Source organism: Tinamus guttatus, unplaced genomic scaffold (genome assembly GCF_059628265.1).
Source record: "Tinamus guttatus ecotype Peru unplaced genomic scaffold, ASM5962826v1 Tinamus_guttatus_pri_ptg000866l, whole genome shotgun sequence".
Lineage (NCBI taxonomy): Eukaryota > Metazoa > Chordata > Aves > Tinamiformes > Tinamidae > Tinamus > Tinamus guttatus.
This window is the reverse complement of record NW_028289400.1, coordinates 673,901-691,831: the sequence shown is the minus strand read 5'-3', so window position 1 is coordinate 691,831 and position 17,931 is coordinate 673,901. Positions and strand designations below refer to the sequence as shown.

The 17,931-nt window shown below is 53.0% G+C and overlaps 1 protein-coding gene across 1 annotated transcript; it reads left to right on the top strand.

Moving 5' to 3' along the window:
* Positions 1 to 5,635: 5,635 nt before the first annotated feature.
* On the top strand, positions 5,636 to 15,258 carry LOC104570354 (tetraspanin-15). The gene is made up of 8 exons (XM_088537824.1): positions 5,636 to 5,737; positions 6,608 to 6,793; positions 9,048 to 9,122; positions 9,294 to 9,389; positions 10,362 to 10,478; positions 11,661 to 11,711; positions 12,137 to 12,253; positions 15,025 to 15,258. The coding sequence occupies exons 1-8, from the start codon at positions 5,651 to 5,653 to the stop codon at positions 15,256 to 15,258; spliced, it is 963 nt and encodes a 320-aa protein (XP_088393950.1). The 5' UTR covers positions 5,636 to 5,650.
* Positions 15,259 to 17,931: the final 2,673 nt, after the last annotated feature.

The window sequence follows — 17,931 nt, the reverse complement described above, 5'->3', positions numbered from 1 at the left end:
CCGGGATTGATCCGCTCCGCCCGGGCTCCGCTCCGGGAGCCGGAGCGGCGCTGGGGGCAAAGGGATGGAAAACGGGATGTTTGCGCCAACGGCGACGCTGTAAAACCCGCATCGACCTTTCCCACCCCGGCGGCCGGGAAAGGGTTAAAAAAGAAGCGGCGTCCTCTTAAAAACGAGCCTCTACCACCGGCTTGCTGGAAGGATGCTGCAAAACGGCTCCGGAATTATCTTCCCGGGAGGCAGGCTCCGAAATGGGGAGACGAGGGCTGAGCTGGTGGCGACAGCTCCGCTTCCCGGTATTCCAGCTCCATGGCCAGGCCCGGGTTGGATTGCGCCCTGGCTCGGCGGCAAAGCAGCCGGAGCGTTTTCATCCTGGGTGAATAAGGAGCGAAGGCTCCCGAAGGTGCCGGAGCGCTTCCCGCATCCCGCTCCGTGGCGCGGATGCTCCTGGACCACTCGATGGCAGCATCGCCTTAAAATCTGCCCAGGCGACGGCAGCTGGGACTGGCAACGGCTCCGGAGGGGACCCGGCGGTGCCAGGGTGTCCTGCCTTGGTATTCCTGGTCGGATAAAGCAGGCCGTGTTGGAGAGCCTGGCAGCGGCCACACAAGGAATTGAAACTGATGCCCGAAATAAAGTAGCCAGCAGTGGAGGGAATAGGGGGATCTCCAGGCTTTCGGCTGCTCCAGCCTCTCTATTCCGGAGGGAATTGTATCCCAAAGGGGGTGTTTTTCCAGGTGTGGGAATAGTGACGGGCTCCCCCAGCCAAAGCCCTTCCTTCCTCTCTCCGTGCCTCTCAGCAGCTCACGGGAAGTAAAGGAAAAGGCATTGGAAGGGGCACAGAGGCCGCTAACCTTGTGTCTTCCCGTCGCGTTATCCGGGACGCCGCGGAGCCGCTTCCCGGCAGCGCCGAGCGCCCTTGGGGAGCAAAGGCCGGGCCTTGCCCTCGGCACAGGGATTTCGCACGGCTTTTGTGTGGGATTTACGTGGCTTTGCCCCCGTGCAAGGGCACCAGCACCGCTGGATGCCCAGGGCAACATCTGTCCATGGTTCCAGATGTTGGGAATTGGAAACGGTCCACAGAGTTTTCCTGCAAAGACCCCCGGGGAAGTTTTTTCCCAAGCTCCTGCTTGCAATTAATCTAGGGATAAAATATCTCTACGAGCCACAGAAATGGGACCTCTGCAAGCTCCCCCCTCCCTTGTGCCCTCTGGATTTCTCCTCTTTCCCCCCAAAAAAGCAGCCAGGAATGGGCAAGTTGAGGATTTATCCCGGGAGCCGCCACAGGGCGCAGCAGCAACTCAAGCAGGGAGCTCGAGTGGCCTCTTGCTGCTGGAAATGAAATTGTGGCTTTTTTATTTCCCCCTTTTGATTTTTTCCCTTTTGCAGAACCATTTTTCTGGAGAAGCCGGGCAGGAAATCGAGGTCGTGTCCGGGCAGGAAAAAAGGTTGGATGTCACAGGGAATTACCGGAGCAGGACGGCATGTGGCTCCCTGTGGTTCAACCAAAGGCGCAAAGCGACCCTCGGGAGCATCGGGAACAGGGAGCGAAGGCGGCTGCTCCCCATGTGCTGCCGCAATCCGGAGTCACTCCGGACCTCAGTTTTGTTTATCCATGACAGTCCCACTTCCAGCTTCTTAAGTGGGAAAGAGGTGGTTTTGCAAATGCCTTGCTCGGTTTTCCCTGTCTTGCAGGTATCCTCGGGACAGGTCCTCCGCTCCCCCCTTCTCCATGGATTTGGGAATGTGCAGCAGCAATTCGAGGCCAAATTCCAGTCGCTGAGCAGCTTTTCATCCCCTTTTGTTTTCCACCAGGGCTCTCGCGTGAGGCGAAGGCATCGGGCGCATTCCGGGATCTTGGAGCATTGCCGGGCACAGCGGAGCAGGGAGAAGCTGAGATTTGTATTTTCTGTCTTGGAAGGTATTTATTTTATTTATTTTATTTATTTATTTTTATTTTTTTTATTTTTTTTTAAACCTAACAGGCATTTATTTCATTTTTATTTTAAACCTAATGGGTATTTACTTCATTTTCCTTTTTTTATTTATTATTTCTCCCTGGAAGGGAATGACGAGCAGGCGATGCAGCGAACGAAGCGAACATATCGGAACATATTGGGAAAACGCCTGTTTTGGGATGCGCAGAACACCCCGTTTCCGACCTGGTGCTCCCAAGTTTCCTACAAAATCTTTCCAGGCTCCGCTATCCCCCCGGAACAACATTCGTGCAGCCTCCGCTCCCGCTCGCCGCTGCTTTCCGCGTGCCGGCCTCTCTCCGCTCCGTAAATCCCAATGGTGACGGCGTTTTCCATGAGGAGCGGAGCTTGGCCGGCGTTTTTGCTCGGTGCTGGATCCTCGTCCTGCCCCGAACATGGCAGGTTGCTCTTCCAAAAGTGGAAGCGACGCTTTTCCGGGCTCTAGTGACTCTTAAAAGTTGCTTTTTGGGGGTTTATTCCCCCAAAAAAGCTCCAACAGGGAGCAAAGAAATCTAGGATCTGCAGGAGACACCGGCTGCAGGATGAAGGCCAGCAGCGATGCCGGAGCCGCCCTTTGCCTTCGCATCCCAGCCTCACAGGGAATCACAGCGCTCGTCCCGGGAAAGCCGGACTCCGGAATCCATCCCTCTTTTCACTCCTTTGAGTTATTTTGCCGCCGGGTCGGGGCGGGATGAGCTGCCTCCTCCTCCTCTTCCTCGGGATGCGCTGGCGGCCGGAGGAAGGGCCTGATTAGATAATTGCATCAGCAGCAGCTCCAACAACTGTCAGCACGGATCAAGCTCCCGGAGCCAGGAGATAGAAAAGACCTTTATTATCTCCCCCCATTTTCCGCGCGGGAAAGGCTGCTGTGACGGATAATGATTTAAGGGAAGGAGACGGGGAGGGTGTAATTAATGCCAGCGCACGAGGAGGCTTCAAAAGGAGGTTTTCTTCTGCTGCCTCCATCCTTTTTATCATTATTTGATTATTCTTTGCAGGATGCGGCAGGAATTTGAGGCTGTTTAATTCTTTTCCTCCCCAACCTGCGTCTTGCCCCTCTTAGATATCAAAGAGCAGCGTTTTCCGCTCAGCTCCGAGCGCGTCGCTCCGCCCGTCTCCTCCTTTCCTTGGATTTCGGAGCGTGCCCGAAGCTCGGGCACTCTTGGATGCATAAATTTGGTTTAATCCGACCTGCAGGACGAAATTCAGGGAATCCTGGGCTTGGAGGAAGGGTTTGTGCCTTGCTGCCCCCTCTCCTCTATCCGCCCGGTGAGACGTTCCCTCTCCCTGCTTTACATGCAATATTATTATTGTTCTTATTTTCTTTCCAAACAGGATCCAAATTCCTTGTTCTCCCCTGAAATCAGGTTGTTGGAGGGAAGGGACCGGGAATGTCCCTTGCTCATCTCCCTGCTCTTTGCTCCACAGCTCCGTGGCCTGCAGGAATTCTGTCCGGAATCCGGGATCCGCTCTGGCTCGTGGCTTGGACCATTTCCCACCCACCCAAACGTCACCATCCCACTCGTGCCTGGGGTTATTTTTCCTTGTCGGATGATGGTTTTTCCTGACCACGGTGCAGGCTGGGTGCTACCACAGAGGATGCAGAAGGTTACGTTGCCTTCCCGAGCCAAAATCGGCCTTTTTAGGGTAGCAAAGGGGCTGTTTTTGCTTTTTCTTTAAAATTTCCCCCCTCCCTTAGTCACGTTTGATGGCAGCTTCCCCCAACGTGCACTAGAGCATCTGGTGCAAGAGGGACCTGCAAGGCCAGGGGCTTCCTCCCTGCTCCGTTTTTTTGGCTTCCTGAGGTGCAAAAGCTTTTAATTTCCCAGGAAAAAACACCATTTCCAGGCATAAGCAGCCGGCGGGGGGCTGATTGCAGCCTGGTTTTGCCTTGGCCCTGCGGTCGGGAGTTTTGGGCTAGGGGCAGGGGGGGAAAAAATGGCTTAAAAACTTATTGTATTGGGGGAAAAGGGGAAAAACGGCCTCAAAATGTCCTGAGGGTAAATAAATTTCTCAGGCTCCCTTTGAGGGCTGGATTTTCCCTCCTGAGCTGCGGGATTTCTGCAGCCCTGTAGATTTATTAATTATTTAGCATATGGGAGGCAGGTACCATGGATTAAATATCGATGCCTGCAAAGGAGGGGTGTAAGAGCGGGACGCGCGTTATCCCCATCGGAATCCCCATCCCGGCGGTTTGGACCCCGCGGCATCGGGAACGGCGGGATGCTTTTCCCTGCGGGATGGGAAAGGTGCAAGGAGGTGCCGGGATTTACTGCAGGTTATTTAAGATGAAGGGTGACAACTTCTGTCTTCGGGGTCGTGGCTTCCCGGCGCCAAACGGGGATCAGATCCCGCCAATCCTGCCACGATGAACAAATAAATAAGGACAAACAGGAGGCTGGGAGCAGCGAGAGCGGAGGAGCTTCTGTTCTGAGCCTTAATTTGCAATTATAAACACGCTGCCTGGCAAAACCTGTTTTTGCGGGCGCTTTTTGGCACGCACCCACCTAAATTGCAAGCAGAGATAGGATGAAGCAGCAGCTGCCCGAGCCCGTGCTGGGAGAGGTGCAAACGTGAGCGTGTTCGCCTGGTTTGGGGAAGAATTTGGGTGCATTTTGGAGCATCGTTGAGCTGGGAGGGGGAAAAAGGCACGGGCTAAATTCTCTGTCTTGTCTCTGCAGGGATTTTATGCGAACGGAGCTGTCGGTGCAGGAGGCCAAGCTGGAGGAGAGGAGCAACAGGGACAGCTTGAAACGCCAGTGACTGGTGAGGAAACGGAGGGGACCCGGCGCACAAACTGCTGCTCCTTCATCTCTCCATCGACATCCCCATGACAACAGGCACATTTGGGATTTTTCCCTGCTCGGCAGCCCCGCGGGGTCCGGCCGGGGGCCCTGTGCGGCTCCATAGGGAAGGTCGCATCCACATGCACGGCCCTGAGCATCCCAGCAGTTTTCCCAGCTGCTGCTTTGCTCTAGGGAATTGCGGCAAGATCCCATGGGAAAACCTCACGGACGAGGCTTTTCCATGACGGGAAACCCCAGAGCAGAACCGGAGCGAGCGCCGCTTCTCCCGGGCCGCTCCGGAGCCCCTTCCACCTCTCCCAGCGCTTTCGGACCAGGCAGCCTGGACAAAAACTTCAAATCCCATTTTTTTCCCCTTTCCGGATGCTCATCCAGGCCATCCACGCATGGCAGGAAAGCAGCAGGAAAACCCTCCTGGCGGTGAAGGTGGCGAGGCCGAAGGCCCGGGTTAATGATTGCCGAGGGCTCGTTGCCCGTCGGCTGTTAATGATTAAAAGCGGCGGCGCAGAAAGCGTCGCTTTTTCTTCCCGTTTTGCTTCTTCCCCTTGGGCCAATGCAGCTGCGTGAATATGTGGGGTTTATTTTCCCCCTCTTTGGCACTAGTTCCTAGGGGTTTTCCTCCTTCGGTCGCAGCCTTCCGCCGGGAACCGGCCCTTCTTCCTCGTTCCGCCTCCGGATAATCCCCTCCGCAGCCTTGCACGTGCTCCTGGCACTCCTGGTTTGCTTTCAAACTCTTTATATATATATATATGTATAATTTCTGCATGCTAGCTGTGCATTTGTGCAGAGGCAGAGCCGGGACACCCTTTCGCCCGCGTTTCCTCGTTCCGGCAGCGCCGCTCGACCTCCGTTTTTATCCCCGCTGCCAACATGATCCGGGACGGCGGCTGCAGAGATTCCCCCCTCTACTACTACGGCATCAAATTCGCCCTGTCCGCCTACGCCACCCTCTTCTCGGTAGGTGCTGCCCCTTAAAAACACCCTTTAAAAGCTCCTCTGCGATGGAAGGAGCGTTTGGTAAATTTGCTGCAATGTGGGAGCCCGCAGCCCTTGAGCCGGTTCTGCATTAATTAATTAAAAGAAGTGGGTCCTCCTGATTAGCACAACGTTCAGGGGGACCATGTGGAGCTGCATTAACGTCCCCCCCTGCTGCTGTGGTATCCCGAGGTGCTTCCCAGGATGCTGCATTGGAAAACATTGGATTGGGCCTAATCCTGGTGTGCGGAGCTCAAGATCAAGTTGTGACAGCTATTACAAAGCTCATTATTAGCCACAGACCTGCTGCTTGGGTTGCAAATAGCTAAACTGCCTGTAAAATGGCTCAGCTTCATTTTTTTGGGATGTCTGGATTTCTTTGGAAATGATGGAGCTGGGAAGCACATGCTGATTGATGGGCAACGAGCTGCCTGCTAATCGTGCTCCAGAAATAGCCTCCCAACGTGGCAGGAAAGAAAAAGAATAAAAAAACAACCAGGATTCTGCATGGAAATCAAGGATGGAGTTAGCAGAGTTGGAGGGTTTGAGCAAATCCGTGGGGATGCTGGAGACGGGAAAGCATTTGGGAAGGTGAAGCCTTTGCAGGGGGAAAAGCAAGAAACTCCCGGACCGCCCGGCCTGCAAATCCCTCCTCCGGCCTGGAAAAGCGGACGTGCGATCCGTGCCATCGCGATGGGATTGGGGTGAAATCCTGCCTTTTCCGGACCTTCCTCGGCAGCTGGGAACATCCCCCCCGCTCCAGGGTGGGAATTGGGCTGCACGGGCTGTCGCTCTCCAGCTTTTTCCCCCCGTTCCTTAATTTCTCGGCGCGTTTTGGGCTTATTTTTGCAGCTGCTGGGCCTGGCCATCCTGTGCGTGGGCGTCTACGCCGAGGTGGAGCGGCAGAGGCACAAGACGCTCGAGGGCATCTTCGTGGCGCCGGCCGTGCTCCTGCTGCTGCTCGGAGCCACCATGTTCAGCGTCTCCTTCGTGGGCACCGTGGGCAGCCTCCGCGACAACCGCGCGCTGCTCAAGGCGGTGAGGCCGCCGTTTTGGGGGGTTTCGGGGGGTTTTGGGGAGCTGTCACCTCCAGGAGGGTGCACGCACCCTAATGCACCATCCACGGGTTGTTCCCGGCCGCTTTCACTGCGTTTTCACCCGTTGCTTTTGCATCCATCAAGTGGTCACGGCACCTTCCCCGCCACCGCATCCCATGCAGCCCAATTCCCTATCCATCACCTTCTCCTCAGGTGCCAAGCTGTTTTGCTCTCGGGGTCCCTCCTTTATTCTCTCCTTCAAACCAGCTGTGAAAACGCTATTTTTCCTCCAGGATAAAGCCTGGGAAAACATTTTTTCCCCTGCCAAAGCTGCAATTATATTGCTGCTAGAGCACCCTTCATCTCTTTCTTTGTGTGCTCCCGAAGCTCTGCAGCATCGCGTTCGTTCCGCCTAGGATTATTCAGGAGAGGGATAATTATTTCAAATATCATCTTATTTCTCCCCCTACCTTTATTCTTTCCATGCTGGTACTCGTGATTCTCCTCTAATCCTCTCTTTTCCCCAATCTGGCTCAAGTACAACCGTAGAAAATCAACATGTGCTGGAAGGGGAACCTGGTCCTTGTCCCGCAGTGCCCAGTGGGATTTTTATTCCCATTCCAAGGGGTATCCAGCTGCAGGATGTTGGCTCCTGGCGCTGCATCCCTGTTTTTTCTTGCATGCATGAAACTTGGGGTGCTCTGACTGGAAAAAGTCGCTTCCTGTTGAATTTACTGGGAAAAACCTCTTGGAAGGGCCATTTTAGTGCATGAGTTTTGCAATAAGAGCGGGATCCGCGTAGTGGGATTTTCCCGGTGCAGCCTCTGCCCGTTGCACCCTCGGGCAGCCCGAGCCAAGGAGGAGCATCCTCCTCCCCAGCTGCAGCTCCCCAATCCATGCTGCAACATCTCTGCATCTAAAAACTGCACAGGATAGAAAATTACATTGGATAAAGCCCTGTGCCTCCAAAGAAAAACATTTCCAGGCCTTAAATCAGCTCCTGCGATGGCACTTGGCGTTAATAACCAGCTGGAGAAGATGTCGTGGGTGGAGGCGTAGGCGCCTGTTCAGTTCTTCCATCCCCTTCATTTAGTGCCGGCTGATGCCTTTTATTTTTTCCCCTCCTTTTGCCGGGATTCGGGAAGGCAAAGCAGTCACGGGAGGCGCCGACCCCTCAATCTGCCGCGTGATCTATTATTCCAATATCGGCCCTGCAAGATGCCGGAGCCAAAATTGCATTTTGGTTTTAATCTTTTCCACGTCTCTCCGGAGCCTCCCGAGCCGTCGGGCTAATTGGCCCGCGCTGGCCCGCGGGCTCGCGCTGCTTTAATTACTTGTCTAATATCCGACGTGCGGCCGTTCCGATACAATTCCCACCTGCTCGCCGCTCTCGGTGCGGATTTATTAGGAAGAGGAACGTGAGAGCGGAGCTCGGGGTTTGGGCTCGGAGTGCGTTTAATCCGCGTTCCGGAGCTCGGTTTAATCGGTCGCTGAGGGGATTTTGGCCGGGGAATCCGTTCGGAAGCGTTCTCGCCCATAGCGGTTTGCAAAGCTCGGCTCGCGGTGCAAATTGTCCCCAAAACGCCCCCAAACTGGCTGATTTATTCCCCAAAACGCCCCCAAACCGGCTGATTTATTCCCCTCCTGCCATCTTGGTGCCCCTGATTCTTCCCAGGGCGGCTAAATCGCCTGAAAATGGGGAAAAAAAGAGGAGAAACGTTTCTGCTGTGCAAAGCACAGCACCTACGTCAGCACATAGCCGCATATAGGGCGCATCCAGCGTGCACATGTCTATAGTTATCCATGCATCTATATAACGTGTATCCTATAGACTGCCAGGGGATCCGGGGTGATTCCCAGCCGTGGTTTGGGTCGGGATCCAGGTGTCTTGGAGCAAGCCGGTTTTATCGGGGCTTGCCGGGCTGCGGCTCCGCCTGCTCCGGTGCTTCTCTCCCGCGCTCACTTTGGCTTCGGATGAGATTTGGAGAGCCAAATGCGTGGCCCATCCTTCCGTGTTTCCCCATGGAAGCCGATGAGGGATCCAGCACAGAGCCAGGAGACCCGCTGCGACGCAGCGTGCCGAAATCCCACGGATTTACACTCGTTTGCAAAGCGGGATTCCAGCACAGAGCCCAATGCCAACACAGGCAGCGCAGCCTGAATCATATGACAGTGTCCTTATAGTTTTTATAGTATTTTTATAGTATTTTTATAGCGGCGACGCTTTGCTCTAACCCCTCGTCGTTCCCACGCAGTTTTTCTGCATCCTCCTGGCGCTCTTCATCGCGCAGCTGCTCCTCATCCTCGCCGAGATCATCTTTGAGAACAAGGTGAGCGCGATTCCGCGATTCCGGGTGGGAAAGGACCGGGATAGGAAGCATCAAACCTTGCGGGCCAAGAAACAGGGTTGCGAGTGCTTGGATTCTCCCTCTGGCCTAACACGGGAATTCTCGCCCTGTCATAGGAAAAATAATTCCTGCTCTTTTTTCCCTCCTGTGCAGATGAACGCAGTTTTCCACTCCAATATCCAAGAGGGCATTAGACACTATTACGATGACCTCGACTTCAAGAACATCTTGGATTTTGTGCAAGAAAAGGTCAGCGCTTATGCTGGGAGGCCTATGCTTTAGATATCTTAGGATATCCATATATATCTCAAAGACTAACATATATATATGTGCATGTGTGTATATATATATATATATTTATTCTAAGATGCAAGGATTGCAGTCGAGCCTCGCTGCAGCTGGATTAAACATCAAGGTGCTCCCGTTCAACTCCCCGGGTTCTTTTTGCACGGGCCATTTTGCTTTCCAAGCCGACCTCGGGTGTTTAAACCAGGGTTTTCTCCTTTGCAGAGCCCAGTTTTGTCACCGTGAGAGTTGCAGGGTCCATCAGAGCCCTAAACCGAGCGCTGCTTTAGACAAGACTGAGCTGCCTCCGTGTAAATCAGTGCTTTAAACCATAGCAAAAACCAGGTGCAATAACGGGTTCTTTGCTGCATATGAGAAATGCTTTAAAGCACCAGGCAGGGCTATTTTGCTTTATAGCCCAAATTATTCAGGTTTGCCCCTAGGCGCCTACTCTAGATGCTTGGTTAGTCAATAGGTAGGTATATAGATATATGAGTGTATATATATGTGTAAGTGCATCGTAAAGGAGGTTACCATCAAGCACAAACCTCTCCCGCCTGCTGCAGGGAGGCTTTTATACCCAAGACACAGAGCCACAACCTTGTTTACGGAGAGGAGCGATGACAGCCCGGATAAAAACCCGGCTTTTATCCTGCAGGATCAGAAAACGGCTCTTTCATTAAAGCCGTTTTCTTCCCTCCTTCCTTTCCCTGAACCCAGGCTAAAAAGCAGCTTCGCAGCCGCTCCAGCTCTAATTTAACGAGACGTCGAGAGAAACCCCCGCTCTCCTCGCGGCGTCTTCCTTAGCCTGAAGGAGCCAAGAAATATATTCATTAAAGGCACTAACAGGGACTGGATTAGCAAGAGTGGATCTGCCAGAGGGTTGGAAACGCTCGGTTTTCCTTATTGCATTTATTTCCCATTTTTTTCCCCCAGTTTTCCTGCTGTGGTGGTGACGAGTACAGCGACTGGCGGGTGAACCTGTACCACGCGTGCAACGGCAGCGGCCCGCTGGCCTGCGGGGTGCCCTACACGTGCTGCGTCCGCAAGGTAGCACCGGAGCGCGGATTCGGGGGCAGAATCCCTGGAAAAGGCCAAAAAAAAGTGCAGGAAATAGGTGCAAGCAGCAGTACGGATTATTCGGCTCTGCCTTTTCCATGGAGCAAAGGAATCCCAGTAAGGCGCTGCTAATTGCATTCGGTATTGCATTTTGCAATATTGCAATTAATATGCAATTGCAATTAATATGCAATATGCAATTAATATGCAATATGCAGTTAACAAATTTGCATTTGTTAACTGCAGCTGGTAAAACTTTGCAGGAAAAGCGGGGTTTGCAGGCAGAAATCACCCAGAGCCCTGAAGTCACGTGGGAAAAAAAAGACTTTAAATTTAGCATTGTTTAATTCTGTTGTTGTTTTTTTTAAAAAGGGGGGAAATATGAGCAGTGTTAATCACAAGTGGGAGCCTGACGTGCAAATCAGCCACAGAACCATTTCTTGCCTCTAATCAGTGCTGATTAAGGCCCTTTGCTGGCTCTCGAGGACAGCATTAGGAATTCACGTGTTTGCCCTTTTTTATCCCAGCGAGGATGCTCCAGAGAGGGAAGTGCTTTATTTTTCCAGCATTTTTCCCCCCTGCTGCCCCGTGGTTTGGGATGATAAAGTCAGCAAATGAAGCAGCGCTGCCTGGCAGACAGGAGCAGCTCTGTGGTTCAAGGGGATGTGGCCAAGATCTGGCCTTTCTCCTCTGTCCTTTTTTTTTGCTTTTCCAACAGTTTTGCCTGTTTTTTCCTGCGGAAAGAGGAAAACATCTCCATGATGTTATATACAGCTCTCCCAGCCCTGTTGCTTTATATTCTCACTGAGATAAGGAGATATATTATATATAAAAAAAAGAGAGGTTGCAACCTGATTGCAGCATATGCAAAACAGGCATTAAAATGAAAATATCTATATATGTAAAAGTACCAAAATTTCTTCTGGAAGAGCCAAAGCTTCTGCATGGTTTTGCAATATTGGTTCATCCTGCCCCTATGCACAACCCTGGCAAAAGTGGGATGCAGCCTCGAGGCCCCTTCAACAGCCCCTGGGGTTACTGAAACTGCTCTTTGATCCCTTCAACGAGCCGAGAAAACCAGGGCTTCCCTTTCCAAAAAAACACGGGGAAAATCGAGGGCCAACTTGCATTTTGCTGCAGTTCCCTGAGTCTGAGACGCTTCTGTCTTGGCAGGAGCCCGGCGAGGTCCCAAACACCCTGTGCGGATACCGGACCCTCGATAAAGAGGTAATTTGTGTGTGTTTCCCCCGTGCAACGTCTCTGCCTGCAAATCCCTCCTGCTTTTTATCTTTATTCGATCCTACTAACACGCCAGGATTTTGGGGGGGCAATTTTTCCATGTTCTTTCCCATTACTTTTTCCTATCGCGTCGCCTACAACCAGAGGGCTGGCATGCTGGGGAGACCTTTTACCTGCATCCACATCTATATCAATATCTTTATCAAAAATGATATCGAAAATCAGATTGAGATATGTGTGTGTCATATAAATGAGTATCTTGATCTCTCCAAGCCGGGTCATTCCTTGCTCCATGGCACCGATTTGCTCTTTTCCAGCCCAATTCGGCGACACGGCCCCCAAACACACTGCAGGCGGCCGGGGACCCGTTGGGCTCATTAATTTTTTCCCCTCTTTCCGCTGATTTTCCGCAGCGCCTGGAGCTGCTCGAGGTGATCCACGTGCGGGGCTGCATCCACGCCGTGGGGCTGTGGCTGCGGGACAACGCGGCCACCACGCTGGCCATGCTCTGCGCCCTGCTGCTGCCCCAGGTGAGCTTGGCCAAGGCGCAGGGGGGTCATTTGGGGGAGATTCCCCCTGCTTTTGCATCCGGGATGGGTGGAAGAAACCACCCGTTGCTGCTTTTTTGCTTGGACAATTCGTGCGTGTTGCAAGGAAGCAAAAATCGTGAGCAAAAATCTCTAGCAGGGCTTTCCCGATTTCCCCAGTTTTCGCAGCACGTTTTTCGCAGGGCGTTTCGCTGCATCTCGAGGTCCGGTGTCCTTGCAAGGCTCCGTTATCGAGCAGGCAGCAGCGCCTGGAAGCAAAGCTCCCTTTCCCATCCATCTTTAGGAATGTCTTCCAATGGGATGAGATCCTTCCCTTGGATCGTTAGCCAGGGACACGGGCACCGAAGCATCTCCAAGGGTTCCAGTGCCGTGTGGCTGGTTGCTGGGGACCTTTCGTGGTCATTGGCGAGATGAAGATCTCACTCGAGCTGGTTGCCATGATGAGGTAGAAACCAGGGTGTGAATGAGCTTCTCAGGCCCCTTTATCCATCCTGAAGAAGCCGACAGCATCACACGTCGGGATAAAGGAATCACACACAGAACCATGGAATGGAAGGGACCTTTAGGGATCATCCAGTCCAATCCCTGCTCCAGCAGGGACACCCGGAGAACAGGAGGCTCCTTCAGACGCTGCCTCCGGGGCCTGACGTCTATTGACGTGGAGCTGCAGACTCCGCAATTCCATACGCAATTCCATCGATCTCCAGAGCTCCTCGTGGTCACCAGTGTGGATACATTGGCCCCAAGAACATGAGTCCAGCAGCTCGAACGCTTCGACCCTGGGAAACGCAGCGTTTTGTGCCGGCCCCTCTAGTTCTGGGCAACCTCAACCCTTGCCCATGCGGAGACCCCAGTGCCCAAATGTCCCTTTTTGCAGAGCGGAGCTGGTGATTTCGCTGCTCTTCAACATCTTGGCGCTTCCGTTTGCGCTCTCAAACGCAGGCGGAGCGGGCAGATCGAAGGGATTTTTCCATTTGCACTTGGTGACCTCTGCGAAGAGCCCGGCCTATAAATCTCAATTTGCGGGAGGAAGAGCCAATACGAGATAAATGCTTGTCTTTTACTCGATTAGCTCCGGGAAAGCTGGAAACTCTTCAGCAATTCCTCTTTGCACGACCCCACGTTGTGGACACCCCAACGTGTAAGACGCTGGGGCGCGCGTTGCCTCAATGGCAATTCTGTTTGGAAATGCTTTTTTTAGTTATTATTATTACTTTTTCTCCACGCATTCCCTCCTTCCCAGCCTTGGCATTTTCTGCAAGAAAGGAGGTCAGTGCCGGGACCGAAGGGAGCATCGGGCTCTTTGGATCTCACCTCTCCCACCCTTCCAAAACGCATTTCCCTTTAGGAACGTTTCATCCCAAACAGCAGTCGAGGCCGCTGGATGACTCTGAGCTTGAAGTTGCCTCTCTCCTTTGGCACAATTTGGGTCTGAGCCTAAAAACATTCACCCCGTCCTAAAATATCAACTCGCCGTTACTGCATTAGAGCAATAGCAGCGAATAAACTGATTTTTCCTGTCTATGGGAAGCCCAAATCTTCCCTTAAATCGCCCTTGCTCGGCCGGCTGCGCTATGGATTTATCAGCTCCCAACACGAGGAGCTGGGCGCAGCGGTGGGATGCACCCGGGTGCCATTATTCACATCCATAGGGATAGAAAGGCCCTTGAATCCATTTTAGGGAGGCAGCTATTCCTGCAATCCCTGGGTTTCTGCACCTCCTGGACAAAATTTTCCCTACCGTGCATTTAAATCCCAGGAAAAAGGGCTGGAAAACAGCAGGGAAGAGGGCAGTGGGCGCTGCCTGGAGCGAACCGGCAGCTTTACGGCATCCAGCGAGCGGGAGCTTCGGAACGGCGCTTCTCCCCGCTTCCCAGCGGGATTTCGGATCCTGTTTGGGACCCAGCGATATTGAAGGCATCCATATTCCTGACAGCCGGCTTAGATTTTCATTAAGCAGGAAAAAGGCATCGGGAGGAGGAAAGCAGCACAGAGAGGTTTATTGTGGCGGGATGCTCCCGGTGGGATATTCCTTGTTTTCCCAAAGCTGCCGCTTTCCTCTGAAGTGGGACCTGTTGGCGTTAAACGTCACCAAACTGCGAATCTAAAGGCTATTTAAAAGAAAAACAATATATATATATATATTTAATTGCTTAAAAGCACGGCCGTTTAATACGGCCCAATCTTATTTGCCGCATCCAGGCCCTGATTTACGTCGCGGCGGCCAATGGAGGGGCAGAGCCAGAGGGACTGGGTGCTCTTCCCCCGGATCTGCATTTTTCCCAAGGCTAAAGCCTGGTTTTCCATCCCCTTTGAGGACAAAACGGTCCCTATGTTGGGATGCATCGGGGCCGTTTGCGCTTCGGCCCCGTTTTGCAGGTTATTTGATGGCTCAGGACGTCGCTAATGACGTTTTCCAGCTCCCAAAGCAACGCGTTGCTGCTTCCACGGCGGGTTCCAGCTATAGGGATGATGCGGATTTGCTATAAGCAACGTCCTGCTGAAAAGCTGGGAGTTTAGAGCAAGCACAAAATAAGCAGAAACGCCCCCAAAACGGTCCATGCCAGCACCGCGCATCAAAACCGCCGCGGTTCAACCCACCTTGTTGCAAGGCAGGAGTATGGGAGAGCACCTGGGATTCACTCATTGGGAATAACCCTTATTTCCAAGGAAAGCGCTGCTTGATGAGCAACCTGCCTTGCCTATAGGCCTTGCCTATATGCACCGCCTCTCTTGCCTATATGTGTTTTTAGGTCCTCGGCCTCGTCATGGCCTGGCTCTACTGGCAGAAGCTCAATGAGATCTTTTCCCAATGGGACACGGTGGATTTTAAGCGGCTGGAGCTGCGGGATCTGAGCGTGGCCACCCTGGACCTCACGGGCGCCGGCTGGTGCTGGTGCCTCCCCCGGGAAGGCGGCTACGTTCCCGTCGGGAGCGAGGAGGACAAGGAGGAGGAGGAGGAGGAAGGCGCCGGGATGAAGGTGTGAGCCGCGGAAGAGGCGGCCGGGAGCTGCCGGACGCAGCGGGATTTGCTCAGGTTCACGCGATGCCTCGGGGGAAATGCTGGGAAAATCACCCAGATTCCTCAAGATTCCATGGGGAAAAGCAACTCAGCAGGGGGATATTAAAGCAAAAAAGCCCCTGCACAGGCACAGGGCTCCGTGGGGTCCTTGGCACCCTCGGCACCTTGAAGTGGTCTGTGACTCCTTATTTTATTTTTTTTAATGCAATAAATGTGACTTTTGCAAACCCTGGAGCACTAAGATGCCGCCTTCCGCCTGCCAGATAAGAAGGGGAATTTAACGGGCTGCAAACTTGGTTTTTCTGCACAATAACGTGGAAGGGGATCCTGGAGGCAGGATTCCCTGCTGGCGCCAAAGGATTGGGCTTGCCGAGGCCGCTCCGCGTTGGGAAGCGGCTTCGGGAAGCCTCGGGCGGGCGGCATGCGACAACACACGCGTGCTTTTGTTAAAATACAAAAAGGAAAGAAAACCGGGCGGGATAAAACCTCTGGATGCGCCGGATTCCCGCCCGGCCGCAGGATGCAGGGATTTGGGAGCGCGGCACGCGGCGCAAGGCAGGACTGTGGGCTCTGTCTCCCTCTTCCGACCACCTCGGAGGGGTTTTTGGGCACAGATGAGGAGTGATCCCCAGTTTGGGCTGGAAAATGCAGGATATGAACCCGCCACGCGCCCCGAACCGGTGGGATCAGGGGCTCTTCTGTGGCAGGGGGAGAAGGACAAGAGCTCCAGCCTGGGGAAACCAGCTGATTGCAGTCATTAAAGATCTGCTTTTGCTTTTACAGGAGGTATTTGGTTAAAAAAACTTTAATAAATACAATTTATCGATTGTAAATTTCTGCCTGATAATTTCTGCCTGCTCCTCACAGGTACATCCCTCCATTCTTGGAGGGAAAAACGGTGTTTTCTACTATTTTCCCTTCCCTTCATTACAATGCAAGCAGCTGCTGCTACTAATCCGTTTTCTGTTCCATGCAGAGCATGTTTCTTCGCAGGTTTTGTCATGTTTTTTGGCAGGTAGCAATGGCAAAGGGCAATGCGAGACCACTCGGCTGCCCTGACCCCAGGACATTATTCTGCAAACACCTGGAAAACCGGGAAAGCTAAAATCAGCGCCGGATCCGCAAGGGGAAACAGCGTGGATTTACTGCCATCCTGTGGGCACGTGGCCATGCTGGCATCCTGGCATTAGAAATCCAGCATCCGTGTGCTCTCGAGGGCTCTTGTGCCAAACTGGATGGAATTGGAGGGGATACAATCCCAAAAAACACGTCCTGTAGCTGTTTTGCCAACACTGGCACAGATCAGCGATGTACGGATGTAAATGCCAGCACTAAGTGCATGAGCAAGTCTCCCGTGTCCTCCAAAACGGCTTTTTTTCTCCCATTTCCTTCGAATGAGGGGGTAAAATGCAAGGGGATGCCAAGGGGATCCCACTGGCAGCAGCAAATTGCTCTAAATTGCACCGGGAATCACTGCATCTCACTCCAACCCTGGGAGAAAAATGCTCCAAACAGGGGCTGGGAATTCAAAGCATTAAAATTCTTATATGATCTATAAAATAATCTTTCCCGATTGCTTTAACGTGAGAAATCCGGCTTCCCCTTTTCGCCCGGCCGCCGGGAACTGCCGCTTTGACGCCGACGTATCGACCGCTCCTGCTAAAAGGAGAAGCGGCTCCGGTGCCGGCCGGGCGTGAAATGGACTTGGACAACCGGGAAAGCCGGAGCGCGGCCGCCCGCATGGGCCCGGGGCAGCAGCAGCAGCAAGGGCTGCTTTTAAGGCTGATTCCTATGTTTTTAAGGCTGATTCCTATGTTTTTAAGGCTGATTCCTATGTTTTTAAGGCTGATTCCTGTGTTTTCCCATCTGTTTTGCAGGCTGAAACCAGCCCTATGGAAGCAACCGGACCGCACGCTGCAGCACATGCAGCTGAAGGCTGGTCTATGATGCTTCCTTTAGGGGCAAAATGCACCATATTTAGGGGAAAATGCACAATATTTAGGGGAAAACGTATGATAAACAGGGTGAAGCCCTTGTTGAAAGGCGATCGGTGCCCGCCGGGCGGCGACCTGGCTCTCTAAGGACCCCAGGAGCTTTTTGATGGATGCTGATGCTTTCCCGGAGCCGCCTAAATAATATTAGCGCGTTCGTTAGGGCTGGAGAGGTTTGCTCAGCTCCGGCTGCAAACGATGCTGCAGAACGCATGACGCAAAAGCCATTTGCCCTCCCCGAATCGTGGGCAATCCAAGGGAAAAAATGCAAAAAAAAGGAAAGAAATAGGGTGTCCCTATGGCAGAACAAGTCAGGGGTGAGTTATTAGACCTGCATGTCCCCCACTTTATTGCTGGGGCCGTCGTCTCCGCTTTAATTTGCAGCTGGTGTTGGCTCTGGCCGTTTGACTTCTGCCTAAAAGTCCGGGGGTTTTGCAGGCCTTGCAATGTCCTGAAGGGCAAAACCACATCCCTAGTGAAGTTTTGGGGGGGATACGTGGCGTTTTGCCTATTATACAGGTTGTTTCTAAGGTATTTATTGTGTTTCTGGGGTGAGGAAAACAGGGAGTGCTGTTTCTGTCTTATTTTGATGTGCTTTGTTGCTTTTTCTGCAGGCTTTTCCCATGCTGCCTTCCTAACTCCTGCCT